The sequence below is a fragment of the Eleutherodactylus coqui genome, chromosome 12 (assembly GCF_035609145.1).
Source record: "Eleutherodactylus coqui strain aEleCoq1 chromosome 12, aEleCoq1.hap1, whole genome shotgun sequence".
Taxonomy (NCBI): Eukaryota; Metazoa; Chordata; class Amphibia; order Anura; family Eleutherodactylidae; genus Eleutherodactylus; species Eleutherodactylus coqui.
The window spans coordinates 36924763-36947889 of NC_089848.1; the positions used below are offsets into that span (position 1 = coordinate 36924763).

The window sequence follows — 23127 nt, forward strand, 5'->3', positions numbered from 1 at the left end:
AAGCACAAAAAGGATTCACACTGAACGCCCACAATGCAGTGCAGTAAAACATGTGGGAGATGCTCCTCCAACCCATCTACACGCTTCGCTGGGTGCGTCAAGAATACATTGGTTTTATGACATCTAATAGCAGGGTTTGCCATGATCTAGTGTAAATCACAGTAAAGGACTGATACAATGGACATGTGTGAATACAACCCAGGAGCCATTTTTTCTGCAACCTCTTTGTTTCTTTTATTAGGGTTTGACGCCTAGAGCAAAGTTTCACATTTTGGAGAATCAAAATCAGTGTCACAAGTCAAAGATTCATGCTCCTCTGAGAGACGCCATCGATGAGTATCTCAAGGAGAACAAGGGAATAACTCCTCACCAGCATGGATTCATGAAGGGTCGCTCATGTCAGTCTAATTTGATCAGCTACAATGAAGTAAGCTCTAGGCTGGACCTGGGAGAGTCTATTGATCTCTTATATCTGGACTTCTCTAAAGCATTTGACACAGTGCCGCATAATAGGCTGATATACAAAATGAGACAGCTCGGACTGAGCGAAAACGTGTGTATCTGGGTAAAGAACTGGGGAAAGAGGGTGGTAATAAATGGTTCGTACTCTGATTGGGCCCCCATTCCTAGTGGGGTGCCACAGGGTTCAGTACTGCACCCCATTCTGTTCAATATATTTATCAATGACCTGATAGAGGGGCTGTACAGTAAAATATCAATATTTGCAGACGATACAAAATTATACAATATAATCAATGCAATGGAGCACAATGTGTGGCTACAAACGGACTGAGATAAGCTGGGGGCTTGGGGAGAGAAATGATAGATGGAGTTCAATATTGATAAATGTAAGGTTCTGCACATGGGCAGGAGAAACGGATGTCACCAATATACACTAAATGGGGTACTGCTAGGGAAAAGTGATATAGAAAAAGACCTGGGGGCACTAGTGGACTGTAGATTAAACTGGACTAACCAATGCCAGTCAGCTGCTGCAAAAGCAAATAAAGTCTTGGGGTGCATTAAAAGAGGTATAGGGGCGAAGGACGAGAACATTATCCTCCCACTATATAAGGCACTTGTCAGGCCTCACATGGAATACTGTGCACAATTCTGGTCACCGGTGCTCAGGAAAGATGTCACAGTGCTTGAGGGGGTTCAAAGGACGACAACTAAACTAATACATGGAATGACGAGACTGGAATATCCGGAGAGGCTACCAAAGTCGGGATTATTTACTCTAGAAAAAAGACGGCTAAGGGGCGACCAAATAACTATGTATAAATACATGAGGGGACGATACAAGGATCTCTCATCTTTCCCATGATCTGTTTATACCCAGGACTGCGACGGTAACAAGAGGGCATCCGCTACGTCTAGAAGAAAGCAGGTTTCATCACCAACACAGAAAAGGATTCTTTACAGTAAGAGCAGTTAGACTGTGGAACTCTCTGCCAGAGGATGTGGTGATGGCAAAGTCCATAGAGGAGTTTAAAAGGGGACTTGATGTCTTTTTGGGGAGGAAGGATATTACAGGATATAAATCTTAGGTTAATTGTAATCCGGGTATATAGGAAGGTAGGAACTATTAGGGGTTGATCCAGGGAACAGTCTGATTGCCATTAGGGAGTCTGGAAGGAATTTTTCCCCCAAAAGGGCTAATTGGCTTCCGCTCTTGGGGTTTTTGCCTTCCTCTGGATCAACAACACAGGAGGATAAACAGGCTGGACTAGATGGACATTGTCTTCATTCGGCCTTACATACTATGTTACTATGTTACTATGTAGAGTAAAGTTTCACATTTTGGAAAATGGTGTTGCCTCTAAATCAGTGTTACAAGTCAAAGATTCATCCTCACACACAACTATTTCTCCTTTGGCAAAGAGATATTCCAGCAACTCACTGGAACCGCCGGGCATTAAAATCGCACCACAATATGCCAACCTTTTCATGGCAAAACTGCAGAGTGACTTCCTGACCTCCTGCTCCAGCAAACCATTGGCCTACTTCCGCTACATTGATGACATCATATTCATCTGGACCAACACCGAACAAGAACTAATAAACTTCCATGAGAGATTCAGTGCATTGCACTGCACCATAAACCTGACATTAAGCTACTAGTAAACAGAAAACACCTTTTTGGACACCACCATAAAAACTTTAAACAACTCAATACAGACATCACTGTACCGAAAACTGATTGGTCGGCCCACATACCTCAGATGGGACAGCTTCCATTGTCAAAAAGTGCATCATCTACAGCCAGGCCATTAGATACAACCAGATCTGCTCCAACCCAACAGACAGAGAGGAACATCTATACCATCTGAAAAGGACATTTATAAGTCAGGGCTACCATCCCACCTCAACTGATGACCAAATCACCAGAGCCACCCGGATACACAGAAATCACCAGAGCCACCCGGATACACAGAAATCACCAGAGCCACCCGGATACACAGAAATCACCAGAGCCACCCGGATACCCAGAAATCACCAGAGCCGCCCTGATACCCAGAAATCACCAGAGCCACCCAGATACCCAGAAATCACCAGAGCCACCCGGATACCCAGAAATCACCAGAGCCACCTGGATACCCAGAAATCACCAGAGCCACTGGGATACCCAGAAATCAACTACTCCGATACACAGAGAATGAAGGAAACGGTCATGTATCTCTAGTAGTGACCTACAATCCACAACTAGAGATACTAAGGAAAAATGCAAAGAAACTCCATCATACCTACACAAGGATGACCGTCTGACCACCATATTCCCGGACCCTCCCCTTCTGTGTTACAGGCAACTTCCAAGTCTGAGGAACTTTATAATCAGGAATGCATTGTCCTCTGACACACAAAAAGGAACACATCCTGTAATGTAAGGAGCTGTCAGACCTGCTCACATGTACGGACCGCCAACAGGATACGGGTCCTTAACACACAGCAAGACTATAAGAATGTTGTGTACCTGCTCCTGTGCAGTAAATGTCCAGATGGGGGTTCTTATGTTAGGGAAACAGACTTCATGCATCACTGGAGATTATGAGAAATCTATAGCAGAGATAACACACAGGCCTGGTGACCCCCTAACACTAATACAGAGACCATAAAAGCTTCACATGTCTTACCAGTGGACTAATTAAGTATTTACTCCTCTACTCATCCTGTTCTGTTATTTTTTAAGTGCAAATTAATCATACCATATCTGTGCCATATATATATATATATATATATATATATATATATATATATATATAAAATGCTTCTTCAAATCTATTCCATTAAGCCTGAGGAAGAGCTCGAAGTTGCTTAGAAAGCTCGCTATAACCTCATGTATTTTTGTTAGCCATTAAAAGGTCTCATATCTACAACATTACTTGGTTTCTCTTACTGAGGCTGAAAAAAGACGTACGTCCATCCAGTTCAGTCTGTTACTTTCCCCCCCAATGTTGATCCAGAGAAAGACAAATAACTCTATGAGCTAGATGACAAATTTCCTCATTTAAGGGAAAAAAATGGGATGGGAGAGATCTCTGTACTGACCTCTGATATATTATACATAGTTATTAGAGCGCCCCCTTGTTACAGTCCTGGGTATAATAGATGATGGGAGAGATCTCTGTACTGACTCCTGATATATCTATACATAGTTATTAGAGCACCCCCTTGTTACAGTCCTGGGTATAATAGATGATAGGAGAGATCTCTGAACTGACCCCTGATTTATTATACATAGTTATTAGAGTGCCCCCTTGTTACAGTCCTTGGTATAATAGATGATAGGAGAGATCTCTGTACTGACCCCTGATATATTTATACATAGTTATTAGAGCACCCCCTTGTTACAGTCCTGGGTATAATAGATGATGGGAGAGATCTCTGTACTTACCCCTGATATATCTATACATAGTTATTAGAGCGCCCCCTTGTTACAGTCCTGGGTATAATAGATGATGGGAGATCTCTGTACTGACCCCAGATATATCTATACATAGTTATTAGAGTGCCAACTTGTTACAGTCCTGGGTATAATAGATGATGGGAGAGATCTCTGTACTAACCGCAGATATATCTATACATAGTTATTAGAGCGCCCCCTTGTTACAGTCCTGGGTATAATAGATGATGGGACAGATCTCTGTACTGACCTCTGATATATCTATACATAGTTATTAGCGTACCCCATTGTTACTGTCACAGTCCTGGGTATAATAGATGATGGGAGAGATCCCTGTACTGACCCCTGATATATCTATACATAGTTATTGGAGCGCCTCCTTGTTACAGTCCTGGGTATAAATAGATCATGAGAGAGATCTCTGTACTGACCCCTGATATATCTATACATAGTTATTAGCGTACCCCATTGTTACTGTCACAGTCCTGGGTATAATAGATGATGGGAGAGATCCCTGTACTGACCCCTGATATATCTATACATAGTTATTGGAGCGCCTCCTTGTTACAGTCCTGGGTATAATAGATGATGAGAGAGATCTCTGTACTGACCCCTGATATATTATACATAGTTATGAGAGCGCCCCCTTGTTACAGTCCTGGGTATAATAGATGATAGGAGAGATCTCTGTACTGACCCCTGATATATCTATTCATAGTTATTAGAGCGCCCCCATGTTACAGTCCTGGGTATAATAGATGATGGGAGAGATCTCTGTATTGACCCCTGATATATTATACATAGTTATTAGAGCGCCCCCTTGTTACAGTCCTGGGTATAATAGATGATAGGAGAGATCTCTGTACTGACCCCTGCTATATCTATACATAGTTATTAGAGCGCCCCCTTGTTACAGTCCTGGGTATAATAGATGATAGGAGAGATCTCTGTACTGACCCCTGATATATCTATACATAGTTATTAGAGCGCCCCCTTGTTAGAGTCCTGGGTATAATAGTTGATGAGAGATCTCTGTATTTACCACAGTGTGCATTGGGACAGGATTCACTAGAAAACTATTATTTTTGCATATAACAAAGACTCTGATGTTTGAAGTTTTATATCAATTACTTTGAGAGATATATGCCAAACTGAAGAGTCCGTTACATTTTAAGATCACACAAGCAATGTAGGTCACTGCAGCGTAATGACTGAACTTACATTTGGAGTGAACAAGTATACAATTCCGCTCACTGAACCCTTCAATGTCAGGCCTCTGATTAGGAAGATAGTGAGGACCAAATATGGAAGCGTTGATGTTACATAAACAGCCTGGAACAACAGATGGACGGGTTATATGAGGGCCACTTATATCGTACTTTATGTATTGACATTAAAGAATCAAAACATTTCAAGAATTGTATTTGTATATGTGCCATTAACAGAGAACAAAGTGTTACCCAGAAAATCTATGGTGTTAATCGGAGATGATAGATTTATTGGCAAACCCCCCAAATATTATATACGTAGCTTTCAAGGGAAGCTGTCAGCTGAAACACGTCGTACAAACTGCAGGCATGATGTTACAGAGTCTGAGCAGCCGAGCGGACTGATATATCTTATGGGGAAAGATCCAGCAGAACTTGTTTTATTTATTTATCTCTGCTCATTTTGAGCTGAACTATAAACTGTGGGCGGAGCCATCAGTGATTGGCAGCCATCTGTGTGTGACTATATATACAGGGGTAGCTGTCAGTCACTGATAGCTCCACCCACTGGTCTCAGAATGTGCATAGATATAAATGGATAAAATACAAGTTCTACTGGATCTTTTCTCATAAAGCTATATATCAGTCTGCTCATCCCGCTCTATAACATCATGCCTGCCGTTTAAACAGTGTGTTCCAGTTGACGAGATTCCTTTTAATGCTTTTCATGAGGCTTTTACAGTCCAATGAAGGGGACCTGGATATAGCGTATACCAGACCTAAATATAGCGTATATCAGACCTAGATATAGCATATACCAGACCTAGATATAGCGTATACCAGACCTAGATATAGCGTATACCAGACCAAGAATAGCGTGTACCAGACCTAGATATAGCGTGTACCAGACCTAGATATAGCGTATACCAGGTCTAGAATAGCGTGTACCAGACCTAGATATAGCGTATACCTGACCTAGAATAGCATATACCACACCTAGATATAGCGTATACCAGACCTAAATACAGCGTATACCAGACCTAGATATAGCGTATACCAGACCCAGATATAGCGTATACCAGACCTAGATATAGCGTATACCAGACCTAGATATAGCATATACCAGACCTAGATATAGTGTATACCAGATCTAGATATAGCATATACCAGACCTAGAATAGCATATACCAGACCTAGATATAGCATATACCTGACCTAGATATAGCATATACCTGACCTAGATATAGCATATACCAGACCTAGATATAGCATATACCAGACCTAGAATAGCATATACCAGACCTAGAATAGCATATACCAGAGCAAGATATAGCATATACCAGACCTAGAATAGCATATACCAGACCTATATATAGCATATACCAGACCTAGATATAGCATATACCAGACCTAGAATAGCATATACCAGACCTAGATATAGCATATACCAGACCTAGAATAGCATATACCAGAGCTAGATATAGCATATACCAGACCCAGATATAGCATATACCAGACCTAGAATAGCATATACCAGACCTAGATATAGCATATACCAGACCTAGATATAGCATATACCAGATCTAGAATAGCATATACCAGACCTAGAAATAGCATATACCAGACCTAGATATAGCGTATACCAGAGCTAGATATAGCATATACCAGACCTAGAATAGCATATACCAGACCTAGAATAGCATATACCAGATCTAGATATAGCATATACCAGACCTAGATATAGCATATACCAGACCTAGAATAGCATATACCAGACCTAGATATAGCATATACCTGACCTAGATATAGCATATACCAGACCTAGATATAGCATATACCAGACATAGAATAGCATATACCAGACCTAGATATAGCATATACCTGACCTAGATATAGCATATACCAGACCTAGATATAGCATATACCAGACCTAGAATAGCATATACCAGACCTAGATATAGCATATACCAGAGCTAGATATAGCATATACCAGACCTAGATATAGCATATACCAGACCTAGATATAGCATATACCAGACCTAGAATAGCGTGTACCAGACCTAGATATAGCATATACCAGACCTAGAATAGCATATACTGGAGCTAGATATAGCATATACCAGACCTAGATATAGCATATACTAGACCTAGATATAGCGTATACCAGACCTAGATATAGCATATACCAGACCTAGAATAGCATATACCAGACCTAGATATAGCATATACCAGACCTAGATATAGCATATACTAGACCTAGAATAGCATATACCAGAGCTAGATATAGCATATACCAGACCCAGATATAGCATATAACAGACCTAGATATAGCATGTACCAGACCTAGATATAGCATATGCCAGACCTAGATATAGCATATACCAGACCTAGATATAGCATATACCAGACCTAGATATAGCATGTACCAGACCTAGATATAGCATATACCAGACCTAGATATAGCATATACCAGACCTAGATATATCATATACCAGACCTAGATATAGCATATACCAGACCTAGATATAGCATATGCCAGACCTAGATATAGCATGTACCAGACCTAGATATAGCATATACCAGACCTAGATATAGCATATGCCAGACCTAGATATAGCATGTACCAGACCTAGATATAGCATATGCCAAACCTAAATATGACATGTACCAGACCTAGAATAGCATATACCAGACCTAGATATAGCATATACCAGACCTAGATATAGCATGTACCAGACCTAGATATAGCATGTACCAGACCTAGATATAGCATATACCAGACCTAGATATAGCATATACCAGACCTAGATATAACATATACCAGACCTAGATATAGCATATACCAGACCTAGATATAGCGTATACCAGAGCTAGATATAGCATATACCAGACCTAGAATAGCATATACCAGACCTAGAATAGCATATACCAGATCTAGATATAGCATATGCCAGACCTAGAATAGCATATACCAGACCTAGAATAGCATATACCAGAACCTAGATATAGCATATACCTGACCTAGATATAGCATATACCAGACATAGAATAGCATATACCAGACCTAGATATAGCATATACCAGACCTAGATATAGCATATACCAGAGCTAGATATAGCATATACCAGACCTAGAATAGCATATACCAGACCTAGATATAGCATATACCAGACCTAGATATAGCATATACAAGACCTAGAATAGCATATACCAGACCTAGAATAGCATATACCAGACCTAGAATAGCATATACCAGATCTAGATATAGCATATGCCAGACCTAGAATAGCATATACCAGACCTAGAATAGCATATACCAGACCTAGATATAGCATATACCTGACCTAGATATGGCACATACCTGACCTAGATATAGCATATACCAGACATAGAATAGCATATACCAGACCTAGATATAGCATATACCAGACCTAGATATAGCATATACCAGAGCTAGATATAGCATATACCAGACCTAGAATAGCATATACCAGACCTAGATATGGCATATACCAGACCTAGATATAGCATATACAAGACCTAGAATAGCATATACCAGACCTAGAATAGCATATACCGGAGCTAGATATTGCATATACCAGACCTAGATATAGCATATACTAGACCTAGATATAGCGTATACCAGACCTAGATATAGCATATACCAGACCTAGAATAGCATATACCAGACCAAGATATAGCATATACCAGACCTAGAATAGCATATACCAGAGCGAGATATAACATATACCAGACCGAGATATAGCATATACCAGACCCACATATAGCGTATACCAGACCTAGATATAGCATATACCAGACCTAGAATAGCATATACCAGACCTAGAATAGCATATACCAGAGCTAGATATAGCATATACCAGACCCAGATATAGCATATACCAGACCCAGATATAGCATATACCAGACCTAGAATAGCATATACCAGACCTAGATATAGCATGTACCAGACCTAGATATAGTATATACCAGACCTCGAATAGCATATACCGGAGCTAGATATAGCATATACCAGACTTAGATATAGCATGTACCAGACCTAGATATAGCATATACCAGACCTAGATATAGCATATACCAGACCTAGAATAGCATATACCGGAGCTAGATATTGCATATACCAGACCTAGATATAGCATATACTAGACCTAGATATAGCGTATACCAGACCTAGATATAGCATATACCAGACCTAGATATATCATATACCAGACCTAGATATAGCATATGCCAGACCTAGATATAGCATGTACCAGACCTAGATATAGCATGTACCAGACCTAGATATAGCATATACCAGACCTAGATATAGCATATGCCAGACCTAGATATAGCATGTACCAGACCTAGATATAGCATATGCCAGACCTAGATATGGCATGTACCAGCCCTAGAATAGCATATACCAGACCTCGATATAGCATATACCAGACCTAGATATAGCGTATACCAGACCTAGATATATCATGTACCAGACCTAGATATAGCATATACCAGACCTAGATATAGCATATACCAGACCTAGATATAGCGTATACCAGATCTAGATATATCATGTACCAGACCTAGATATAGCATATACCAGACCTAGATATAGCGTATACCAGACCTATATATAGCATGTACCAGACCTAGATATAGCATGTACCAGACCTAGATATAGCATATACCAGACCTAGATATAGCGTATACCAGACCTAGATATAGCATGTACCAGACCTAGATATAGCATATACCAGACCTAGATATAGCATATACCAGACCTAGATATAGCGTATACCAGATCTAGATATATCATGTACCAGACCTAGATATAGCATATACCAGACCTAGATATAGCGTATACCAGACCTATATATAGCATGTACCAGACCTAGATATAGCATGTACCAGACCTAGATATAGCATATACCAGACCTAGATATAGCGTATACCAGACCTAGATATAGCATGTACCAGACCTAGATATAGCATGTACCAGACCTAGATATAGCATGTACCGTGGCTTTCAATGAAGAGCGTGAGAAGCTTGATGAAGTTAAATATTCCTCTGTACTATTTAATTACCATCATCTGATTCAGTAGACCAGCATTCGGATGTGTATTTGGGCTTTTACCCGCTAGCCTTCTTTTCAACAGCGATATCGCTGCATTTTTTTCAATGGGACTTTCTAATGTTAAAATCGCATCGCACAAAAATCACAAAGCGCAAACCTGTGATAGGATAATGGTAACAAAATATCTTTTCATCTACCATTTCCAAGCCCCAGCATACAGACTGCAACAATATCATGATGTCACTACATGTCAGCAGGCAGGGCTGACATAATGATGTCAGTCCGGACCATGCAGAAAAAAAGAAATAAGTCAGCGCTTCCCAAATACAAATCTATTGGTGCCGTTAACCCATCAACTGTACGAGCACAAACACACAGCAGAACCCAAAATACATTTATTATGAGAAAAATATAGAACTAGAATGCAAGGTTCTTAGTATATAGTTTAATCCAAGCACATTGGCCTATCCCCCAACGTCCAGGTGACCGCGCTTACAGATGGGTCCTAACACCAATATCAGGTGGTTTCATTCTAACCTGGGAAAGATGGGTACATGCCTTTTTGCAGACATCTACCTCATGTCCCTTTAATTGGGCCATATAAATTGGTATCCTACTTTCCTTGGTCTTATTTGTAGCCTCAGGTCCAAGAGATGTCTGCTAAAAGGCAGGAACCCATCTTTCCCAGGTTATAATGAAATCACCTGATATTAGTGTTATGACCCATCTGAAAGCTCGGTCACCCGGACATTGGGGGATGGGCCAATATACTTTGATAAAACTATGTACTAAGAACCTTGCATTTTTTACTGTGGCTAGTATATGCATTACAGCTATGTCAGTTTGCACCATGTGACAGGAGGGTTAGTGCATGCAGCATTTCATTGGGCGCTCGGCACAAACCCTATTGCATTATTTGGTGGTATGTGGTCTGATTGGTCGTTGAGGAGGTGTCGCCCCTAGCCAGGTAATCAGCCACTATTATAATACATATATTCCAGGCCCTCAGAGGGTGCCAGTTATTCCTCTGTATGTGAAGTTCTGGTCCTATCAACATCCATCTGGTGATGCCTCACAGTCAGATGAGTCCCTGGTGCCCATACTTATTTATCTGATATTACATCTGCTTTTTTGTACTGTAGTCCAACTGTTATTAGCATCTGGAAACTGGCACCTGCTATTCTATTTTAGGGACAGTGTAGGTATCCCCAGCTTCCTGATGTGGGGCTGCCCTCGTCGGGGCGATCACCCTGCTTTTTTGGCAGGGTTGCTCCCATATTAGTTAGACGGGGGGGGGGGGGGGGGGGGAGAATGGTTCAGTATTTGTTCAGAGGAGGACCTAGAATCTAAAAATAGCTCCGGCCAGGTTTTAGAAAGATCAGTCTTGAGAAGCAGAAGGAGTGAATAAGTCAGTTAGAAGGAAGTGCAGATTTAGAGAGTTTAGTTTATAATGCAGTGAGAGGAAAAGGTGTGGAAAAGCATAAGAAAATTAGAATAAGGAAAGTTAGAGAGAAAGAAAGTTGCAAGTGATGCTACAAAGTCACGCAACTTTGTAGCACCACATGCAAGGATTTTCAGGGCGTGGGTTTAAAATTAAAGGGGTTGTCCCGCGGCAGCAAGTGGGTCTATACACTTCTGTATGGCCATATTAATGCACTTTGTAATGTACATTGTGCATTAATTATGAGCCATACAGAAGTTATCAAAAGTTTTTTACTTACCTGCTCCGTTGCTGGCGTCCTCGTCTCCATGGTGCCGACTAATTTTCGGCCTCCGATGGCCAAATTAGCCGCGCTTGCGCAGTCCTGGTCTTCTGCTCTCTTCAATGGAGCCGCCCGTGCAGAATGCAGGCTCCGTGTAGCTCCGCCCCGTCACGTGCCGATTCCAGCCAATCAGGAGGCTGGAATCGGCAATGGACCGCACAGAAGAGCTGCGGTCCACGGAGGAAGAGGATTCCGGCGGCCATCTTCATAGGTAAGTATAGAAGTCACCGGAGCGCGGGGATTAAGGTAAGCGCTCCGGTAAGCTTTCTGTACGTCCCTGCATCGGGGTTGTCTCGCGCCGAACGGGGGGGGGGGTTGAAAAAAAAAAAACCCGTTTCGGCGCGGGACAACCCCTTTAAACCTCACCCCGAAAATAAGCCCTAGCTGCAAAAAAAAAAAAAAAAAAAAAAATACAATACATCACCTAAGAAACGCTGTCTGATTCCGCTGCATCTTCTCCCAGGTCCCCGGCACAGGTCTTCAGCATCTCTTCTGGCCGGGGATTGGAAAACATCAGCCTCCAGAAAATGCTGCCTCTGATTGGCTGAATGCTGTGATGTTCAGCCAATCAGAGCCAGCGCTTGATGAAGCAATCACAGTCATTCACTGGTTCTGATTGGCTGAGGGACGCGACTCAGCCAATCAGAGGCAGCGCTTCCTGGAGGTGGGGATTTTCTAATCCCCGGGCAGAAGAGATGCTGAAGACTGCCAGGGATCGGGGAAAAGATGGTCCAGAGCAGGACAGCTCCTCTTAGTTGATATATGTGGGGTTTTGTTTTTTTCCCCCTGCAGCTAGGGCTTAGTTTAGGGCTTTGCCATTAGGATTTCCTACTGTCAAAGTTGCGTTTTCGTCCAAAGCAACAGAGAGGAAGGCTCTATAGGGAAACAAGGGCTGCAAAATCTCACAGATCGCGGGCATATCGTAAAACCCGCAAGGTTTTTGACACACAATGTAGCAGTCTACAAAATGTTGCTAATGTGAAGGAACCCATTGGAAAGCATGGACTTTACATAGATGTCATTTGTAGCATTGTCGCATTGCGAGAAAATCGTGCGACTTTTGACGCCCGTGTGAACAAGGCCTCATGGTTGAAGTAAGAAGTGCCGGCAGAGAAGCGCTCATCGGGGATGTCTCTATCCGCAGAAATACATTTATTGTATATTTTAGAGAAAACAAGATACCTTTCCTGTTGTTTCGATCCCTCGGATGCTGCAGACGTACAGCACCCCCCATGCACAGGCCAAGCTGAGCACCAGCCACCACTGGAGGCCGCCTGAGTCTTCAATAGATGTTGAGGTGTTCAGCGTTTCTCTGTACCAAAAATAATCCACAGGAGAACTCCGTTCACACTCGGTTACAGCGCCTAGAAGTATAAGGAGACTCACAATTTACAAAGCATATCCACGGTGCATGTATTATCCTGGGTAATATAGTATATCTGAAAAATTACAGAAATGTAAAACTAATAAAAATATGAATAGTTTCTTTAAACTGCAAAAAAATTACTTTACCGGTTAGGCTTTTATTTACAGGACATTCACTCCATGGCAAAGGTTCTTGGAAAGAGTTGAAAAAGTACCACATGACCCATGCGATAATGGTGTTATAATACAAGCCAACGAGGAAAGACACGAACATCGATGCCACACCTACAAAGGAAAAGGAGTGTCACATGATTAAAGTACTATTAATGAGCTGTAATGGCTGAACATGTTCTCATGTGTCCGACTCACACCGGAGATTGTGGAAGTCAATCAGGATATGGAATATTATTGAAGGCAAGAATAGTGCGATCTGCGGTGCCATTACTGCCATTACTGATTGTTTATTCTTCACTGTCTCTTGTTATGTGTATTGCACAGCTGCAGCAGATGAAGAGTTAATGTCTGCATGTGGCTGGGATAAGTCTGCAAAAGTATCAATTTATGTCCTGTCATGAGGTATGTTAGAGTCTATAAGTATGAGTGTTGGAGAGCAAGGTAGGGTCCAGAATTTTCAACAGTTGGAGAGGAGTGTAAAGCCAGCCACATGAGGGTACCTTCAACCCTCATGTGGTGAAGAGGATGGGAGAGGAAGAGAGATATCTTCAGTACCCCAATGCCAGGAGCCAGTAGAGAGTAAGGAGAGAGTGAGAGAGCGTGAGTACAAAAGCGAGTCAAGATCACCGTGCAGAGGTACTTTATCCGTGAGTGTCTGAGGTGCCATACAGATAACAGAGACTGTAGGGCCAGTATCATCCTGACCCCCCCCCTCCCCACCTCCCTTCTTTTGTCTTGCCTGCACCGCTGTATTCCTAAATTGTGAAATGTTCAAGTTTTGCCAGGCCCTGACCGTTCCCAGGGACTGAGGTACTAAAACACCAAAATGTGTGTGGTCTCTCTTTATTATCGCCAAGGTTCATTCCGGTGAGTAAAGGAACGGTGGCATCACATGACAACCTAAAGTTGTTCAACATGTATATTGGCCATCCCTCTCCTAGGGGTGTCCGGAAGAGGCCCAGCGATGCTCTGGCTGAGGCTATGTGTGTTCCTCTGGGGAGGAGTCTGGTAAGTGCCACCATGACAAGTGACAGCTTTACCTTACCAACTCCTCAGCGTGTGCCCCGTGTCCTGAGTTACCCTTAGGGACGCTGCAATTGCATATTGCATACTATTAAAGGGTTTTTTGGAGTTTCTTTTCTTAAATTCTGCTGCCCATGGCCAAAAACAACATAAGGGCTGATGCGTCACATGTCCAGCGCCGCAGCCGGGATGTGTGGAGAGGCTGCAGTCGGGTTGTTTCCTGGACATCACAGGCTGCTGCAGCCAATCACAAACCCCTTTATATACATAGCTTCTAGTTCAAATTATTGTTCATGGCAGATACAATAACAGGATGTGACAAGGATTAGTTGTTTATCTAATAGCAGATGGCGTCACTCTAGCAGTAGACTATGTGCATCATGATAGGCTGGTCTTCATGCACCGGTGTCTTTTTCAACCTATATAACTATATAGACTTTAATTCCCTCCTGTTGTCAACTAGGGATAAACTGGAGATAAAACAGAACTGTGGAGGGAATATGGATTTTGACTTGCTATGTGAGATATACGGTACTAGAGATGACCACATTTTTCCTCTTCTTGGGACTTATGATGAATATTATATGTTCTTAATGCGTTATGTTTACAGCAGTTCTAGTACACCACTGGTGAATCACAAATCTAAATGCCAAATGAGGAGCTGTGTCCTCTACATGTGTTAGACCTACAGTTAGACCCCATGAGTTCGGCTGCACAGGGCCCATGTGAGGGAGGGGTCCCACTGCAGAATTGTCCTGGCCCCCCAATTTACTGCCACTGCTTGCGCCCTTCTTCCGGAAACTGTGGCCAAACTGGCAATAACTCAGGAGCGCAGGGTGGGCTGCCCCCAGCACTTGTTTAGGCCACCCAACCTCCACTTCTAGAACTGTGGCCCATGTTACAGCAGACAGTATAGGACCTGGCGCTCAGACATTGCACACTGCTTCTCACAGCATACCTTTGCTCCTCCTACTACCGGCTAGCTTGCTCCTCTTAACCCAGGCTAGCTCACTTCTCCTAACCCCAGCTAGCTCGCTCCTCCTACCCCCGGCTAGCTCGCTCCTCCTATCCCTGGCTAGCTCGCTCCTCCTACCCCCGGCTAGCTCGCTCCTCCTACCCCCGGCTAGCTCGCTCCTCTTAACCCCGGCTAGCTCGCTCCTCTTAACCATGGCTAGCTTGCTCCTCCTGCCCCAGGCTAACTCGCTCCTCCTACCCCCGATTATAGCTCGCTCAGAGTAGAGTGAACACTGAAGAAGGGGGAGCAGGGGTATACTGTAAGAAGCAGCATGCAATGTCCGAACATCAGGTCCTGTATGTGGGCGCAAAACAGAGACTCTCAAAATCTGATGGCAGCCGCAGTTCCTAGGTCTGAGAATTGCATGAGACAAATGTAGAAAAAAAAAATAAAAGTGGTTATAGGCGCAATCCCATTTATCTCAAGAACGCACGACACGTTTCTTTGGAAAAATATGTCTCGTGCCTCCATGAGATAAATGGCATTGCGCCTATAGCCACATTTATTTCCCTACATTTATCTCATGTACTTGCATGTCCCCCTTGGAAGGTGTGACGTTCCGTGGACCAGCCTCACCCTCTCAGACTTGTTAAGAATCGATTAATCTCACTTCCATATATAGAATATAAGGGAGGAGAAAAACAAAATTGTTTTTCAAACTAAAACATCGGCATGTAGATCTGCTCGGCTCCCCCTTTTTTTCTTCTCATCTTTCATTATGAGAATTGCATGTCACCACATACAGGGTCCTATATGAATCGCAAAGGGCCACAGAAAGGAGCCCTATTACTAACAGGGGCCACAATGGGGTATTTTACTAAGTGTGGCAACATCATGGGCACGATTACCTAGAAAGACTACAGTGGGGGCACTATTACTTAGATCAACTACAGCGGGGGCACTATTACTTAGTGAGACCACAGCGTGGGCACTATTACTTAGTGAGACCACAGCATGGGCACTATTACTTAGTGAGACCACAGTGTGGGCACTATTACTTAGTGAGACCACAGTGTGGGCACTATTACTTAGATCAACTACAGCGAGGGGCACTATTACTTAGATCAACTATAGTGGGGGCACTATTAGTGAGACTGCAGTGTGGGCACTATTATTTAGATCAACTACAGTGGGGGCACTATTACTTAGTGAGACCACAGCGGGGGCACTATTACTTAGATCAACTACAGCGGGGGCACTATTACTTAGATCAACTATAGCGGGGGCACTATTAATCAGATCAACTACAGCGGGGGCACTATTACTTAGTGAGACCACAGTGTGGGCACTATTACTTAGATCAACTACAGCAAGGGGCACTATTACTTAGATCAACTACAACGGGGACACTATTACTTAGTGAGACCACAGCCAGGACACTATTTCATGATGGAGCCACAGCAGAGACATTTACTAATTGTTGCCACAGCTGGGATAGTTTTAGTAATTGCAGCCCATGGTAACTCTTTTACTTAGTGGGATTGCAATAGGGACACTATTACTTAGTGAGACAGCAGTGGGGGGCAGTTTTATTAGTTGGAGCTGCAGATGGGGGCAGAATAACTTGCCTAATCATGGCAGAGTTTAGTAGCTCCGAGGGTGCGGGAGTGTCTCCACCAGGACATGTACAATATGAATATTTAGCATATTGGATACTTGTGATCATACTGACGGCAGCTCACAATCAGCATTACATATAATCCTATGATTATGCCATAACAGAACATTCTGCAGAGGATTTGGTCAAGAATGGGTGTTAAGTCCTTTTAGTACAACTCACCGACTCCCTTCAGCGCTGGGTGGATGGAGCTCCACACTCCCACACTGCCTTTCCTCAGACGCTGTCCAATTGCAAACTCCAGATGTAGCAGCGGGACGCCTTCAAAGACCAACAATATGAGGAAGGGGATCATAAACGCTCCTGCAAGAAGAGTACAGAAAGTAGTGCGCATATGTTTAGTGTTCCACTGTAGGTCGACACGGGCGAACGGCGTACAGCACTGCAGGAATCGCATCCTACAGCCTGGCGGGATAGTCAGTAGCAAATAGTGTTTGTTGAAGAGCATCAACATTTACCATGAAGGCCGCGCTCACATGGCCTTATGGGGAATCTGCTTGTGGAGGCCCGCAGTGGATCCCAGCTGTGAGCCTGGCCGTGGCGCTGCCTACGGCCGTGTAATGTGCTGTGGATTACGGATTACGCAATTCAAACCTACTAATGTAAGTGCAACGTCGTAATTCAATGCATTCGATTGATCGCCGTATTACCGTGGATCAATCACTCGCAGAATCCGCAGTTACTACCCGCTGGGGTCAGACCAGCCTTACACTCATGCACGCTTCAGTCATTGTAGGATTTTCATTTTTAAGTGCAAACTCACAAGTTTAATATTTCTATAAAATCCCTAGTAGCGATGAGCGAGCATACTCGAGCGAGTAGTGCCTTATTCGAGTACCTGCCGGTCGTCTCTAAAGGTTCGGCTGCCGCCGGCGGGCAGGGAGCGGCGGGGGAGAGCGGAGCGGAACGGAGATCTCTCTCTCACTCTCTCCCCCCGCTCCTCCCTGCTCACTGCCGCAACTCACCCGCACCGGCAGCCGAATCTTTAGAGACGAGCGGGCAGGTACTTGAATAAGGCACTACTCGCTCGAGTAATGTGCCTTAGCGAGTACGCTCACTCATCTCTAATCCCTAGCGAAAATTTGCCATTGCTTATCAGCTACTGCCCCCCAGTGGAATGCCACAGACACTGCATGCAAGAACAAAGGGTTTTACTGTTTTCACGGAGAGGTTCAACAAACGTACAAGTTACATTCACTTATAGCGGCACAACAGTTCTGTGACTATAAGGGCGGTTTTTCTTGAGCGTATACGCTGCACACTGTGAACGTTGAACTATTGCGCACATATCTGCGCATTTTGTTGTACTTTTCACACTGACTGGGACCGCTCACATGGGCGCGGGACACAGCGGAGTTAAAGGGCTATTCAGCCCTGACTGACTTACTGGTATTTCCACCCTCCACTAACCGACCTCATCCTGACATCTCCATCTCAGTGTGTGGCGCCACCATAACTCCTAGACAACATGCCCGCTGCCTTGGAGTCATATTCGACTCTGATCTCTCATTTACCCCCTACATCCAATCTCTGGCCCGAACATGTCAGCTGCACCTCAAGAACATCGCAAGAATCCGCTCTTTTCTCACTGTGGACACGCTAAAAACGCTTATGGTTGCCCTCATCCACTCCCGGCTCGATTATTGCAACTCGTTGCTGATCGGCCTCCCCTGCACCAGACTCTACCCTCTCCAATCCATCCTGAATGCGGCAGCCAGGCTCATCTTCCTGTCCAGACGCTACTCGGACGCCTCTGCCCTGTGCCGGTCACTGCACTGGCTGCCCGTTAAATACAGAATTCAATTTAAACTCGCTACCTTCATCCACAAAGCCCTCCACAGCGCAGCGCCCCCCTATATTGCCTCCCTCATCTCAATCCATCACCTTGCCCGGGCTCTCCGCTCTGCTAACAAAACTAAACTGCACACCCCTCTAATTCAAACTTCTCATTCCCGCCTCCAAGACTTCTCCAGAGCAGCACCTTTCCTCTGGAACGCACTACCAAAGGCTACCCGAGCAATCCAGGACTCACAGAACTACAGGCATGCTCTAAAAACGCACCTCTTCAGGGAGGCATACCGCATTCCCTAAACAAACCCCTCTGTACGCCGCCTGATAACATGCTCCCTGACCTACTGACTGCAATCCCAGCTAGCCATCATAAACCGCTCCTGCAGTCATACCGTTTCTGCAGTCACACGGCTAAATGTCTGACCATTATCTATGTGTATATCACCCCTCACTCTCCGTCTCGCCATACCATGCACATCTCCACCCCGCCATACCAGGCTCATCTCCAGCCCTTTACCTTCTGTATTACCCCATTACTTGCAGTATGTACGCTCGTTGGAGCAGGACCCTCACCCCTATTGTTTCCACCAACTGATTACTATGTAACCGTGGTTCTGTAATGTTTGTACTTTTGTCTTTCTGTATCCCCTGTCTATGTAAGCGCTGCGGAATATGTTGGCGCTATACAAATAAAGATTATTATTATTATTAATTAGTCCCTGGTGTGTTGTTCTCCCCACAAAGTTGTGCAATCATGTGGGTTTCTAGGTCATAGACTTCTATGGTGCCTTTGGCGCACTAAAATAGAGCATGCTGCATTTTCTTTTTTGGAATGAACCGATTGAAAACAATAGGATCTATTCACTGCACGTTGCACGTGCAAATACGCCCATGTGAAGCCGCCCTAGAATTGATGACCCATCATCAGGGTAGGTAATCAATAAATCACTGGGGTCTGACACTCTCTGATAAGCTGATTTGAAGCAGCGTGTCTCACTGGAGCAGCACAGCTCTGTATATTTTGCAGTGGCCTGCAATGGTACTGCAGCTTTAGTCTATTTATCCATTTCTTACGCTACGATTTCAAGCCGCTGCACAGTAATGGAGCCTTGTCACAGCTCCTTCAAAACAGCGGTTTAATGGGGGTGATGGCCATAGAACCACAGAACTGTTGACAGAAACACTCCTCGCATCTGTGGGTAAACTGCGCGTTGGCAAGTGCGATATCGGGACGAGTTTCGCGGCTTGATCTCGTGCTCGCCTGTGTGTAGGTCGTCTAATGGTGAAACTCACACTTTGTTGGAGGCTCCTGCTGCAATGGTTGCACAGTTGGAGGATCAGCGTCTCGCTGGGACCCGGCTGGCAGTAGATCAGGGTAAAGAGGTTGCAGTAAGAGGGCAATGGTGTGCTGCAGGGCCTAATATGTGCAAGATGGCATCACTGTGTTCTCGCTTCTCTCAGCTGTGGAAAGCCAGGGATTCCCAGTGGGTGCCTGCAGGAAGTGCATCAGCGAGGTAAAGGATGCAAGCTGCTGGATCAAAGCCTCGCCGCTCCTGGGTGTCGGCCATAACTTTAGGTCATGACTTCAGACCTCCTAGTAGGCTACAGCTTCAAAATTCTAATTAGCCCAATACGAGGGCAACTAATGCCCAGTAGTGTCTTACAGGGGCTCCAGGCTGTGCTGATGTAAGAATGAGTAGAGGAAGTGAGAGGATGCCATGGCCACAAGAGCGCCATCTTCAGGCTGTGAATTTCAAATGTATCAACTCTACCTAATAGTGGGCTCAAAATGTTCAGTAAGTCCTGCTGGTGTGAGGTTGGATGCAAAAAGAAGGCAGATGGTGCAGGATTTACTGAGCTGGTGTGCAGGCTTCCTTTCGGGGCGAGCGATGGGGTCACTTCCACAGAGTAGGACCCCAGACAAGGGCTCAACCAAAACATGCGTTGGGTGGACGCTATCTCCCTGCTCATCATTTGTGTACGGGTTGGTATAGTACAAGTATATTGGGTCCCTATATACATAATACCAGTAACACTTCAGTGAGGGTTGGAGCAAGGCCCACAGGGCTGTACATGGAGGCACCGGAATGACAGGGTTAAAAGGGAAGTGGAATTGAAGTTTGACATCAGAGGAAAAGGGGGAGTTATTTCAAAGGAAGGGGCAGAGTGAAAAAGTGCGCAAAGAAGAATTGTTGGTGACATCAATCATGAGGAGATTGCATAGTGAGAGGAAGAAAGTCCCACCCTCCTGCCATATTACCATGGTCATGGCAGCGGCGGGTGAGGGAATACTTTGGGTCGGTAACAAAATTGGTTGGAGGGGGTGGAGAGCCACTTTCACCTATGTCATTGATGGTTGGTCTTGGGTCTGTCACCTCTCGGTTCTGACAGGGGTATGTTACGTGTGCTGCTGGGATTTGTTGTACTATGTACTCCTAGCAGCACAGTCAGGTGGTTGAGGGTTAATTGAGCTGGCTGGGTGTGGTACTTCCTGCTAGCCAATCTCCTGGATCTTGCTCACATATAAACCCAGCTCCTGGTCAGTCTGGCTGGACCCTAGGGTGAGCACTCATGTTACTTCTGTGTCCTGTAACTTGTTATCAGTCATGTTCAGCTTGTTCCCACTCTGATCTGTGTTTGCAAGTAGGTCTATTGTCTCTCTGCTTCCCCAAGAGTGTTTGGACACCTGTAGTCCTAGTCTGCAGTACATGCAGCCCCCTTTTCCTTCCCCCTGTACAGGTGCAGCCTCCAAAGGTCTTATGTCTTATTCTGGGTGTCAGTTGGTGTAACTGGACACTGTTCCCTGTGTCAGCTTGTGTAGTTGACTGTCTGTTCTGTGTGTCAGTTTGTGTAACTTGACACAGTTCCCTATGTGAGCTTGTGTAGTTCACGGTCTATTCCCCCTGGTATGAGGACACATAGACTTGCTGTGAGTTTCATCTGTGTGCATGTGATCTCTGAGTGGAGTCTGTCTGGCTGCGTGCCCTGTACTCTGTCCTGTTCCTGATGCAGCTGGCTGTGTGTCCAGTGCTCTGTTCTGTCCTGTTGCAAGCTTTGCTGAGTAATCTCTGTCTTGCTCGTTCATGTCCGTTTGTACGTTTAAATTCTGTCAGTTTCGTGTCAGTTTGCTGCGTGACCTGCTATCCGTGTCCTGTCCTGTTGCAGCTTTCTTTGTGAACTCTGTCCCATTCTGCTGAACTCCTGGTTAGTGTAGGGACTAGCGGTATAACCAGGAGCCGTGAAGTAGCCCGCTAGCTTCTATGTTTTGTACAAAATGCCAACCAATACTTGGTATTTATATTCAGCTTATCATCTGTTCTAGTGATTGCATTGTGGCTGCTGTATGCTGTGTATCCTGTGGTTCTGTCTCTGTCATGTAGCATGTGTATGTCTCCTGTTCTGTGGCTCCTAGGATCAGCTAGGGCCCAGATCCGAAGACCGCTGGGCTGCCCTTATTGGGGCAATGTTCCCCGCTTAGGTAGGGCCATGCCATCCTCCCGTGTAGAACCGGGTCAGTTGCCTGAAACCTGTGTGAATCCCGTGTGACCCTGGTGCTACCTGTGTGCGTCCATTCTCATCCCATTCTATCCCCTTTTTGGGTACGATCGTGTGGACTCCCATGCTTAGGTTGCCCACACAATCGTAACAGGGTAATCCTTGCAGATATGGTGGGTTGTCTAGCCTTGTAATGACCAATGGATCTCTGAGGCGGTTGGGAGCGTCTGGAGGCAATTTGTATATATACTTCATTTTAAATGGTGAGAGGACAGGTGTTGGCCCCAAGGACCTCCTCTTGTGTTGTTTGGTTTCATTTAGGTTATGTTAATTATGTAATTTGTTTGTAATGAAATGGCTGCTGTGGCCAAATTATCCCAAAACCAGAAGTGTGCTGTCTTCTACTGGGTGTTTTATAGTACGGTCTGGTAATGGATGAAGTTACAGCTTGGAGTGACTCTGTTATACCCGCGTCATGCATTTTATTAGTATATGTTTGAATGTGGTTTAGTTCTGAGTAGCCCTTCACAGAGTAGGCTATTACTAAAATTGTTGCTTTATTAAATTCAATTAAAAGCCCACACACATATGGGCACAGACGGGCACAGACGGGCCGTAAAAGACACCCTACAACTTGTCAACCCCCTGATGATCCACTAACTCAGCGCTGAAACGCGTCGAGTTAGTAACCTC

General features: G+C 44.4%; 1 protein-coding gene across 1 annotated transcript in view; it reads right to left on the bottom strand.

The window, feature by feature from the left end:
* Nucleotides 1–23127, bottom strand: part of LOC136587192 (sodium-dependent neutral amino acid transporter B(0)AT1-like) — a 50544-nt gene that overhangs the window by 14492 nt on the left and 12925 nt on the right. Inside the window, exons 2-5 of the mRNA XM_066585730.1 lie at nucleotides 17311–17451; nucleotides 13466–13603; nucleotides 13136–13317; nucleotides 5126–5236 (exon numbers count right to left, since the gene is read on the bottom strand). Of these exons, the coding sequence (XP_066441827.1) occupies nucleotides 5126–5236; nucleotides 13136–13317; nucleotides 13466–13603; nucleotides 17311–17451 (572 nt within the window). The remainder of the gene's footprint in view (nucleotides 1–5125; nucleotides 5237–13135; nucleotides 13318–13465; nucleotides 13604–17310; nucleotides 17452–23127) is intronic.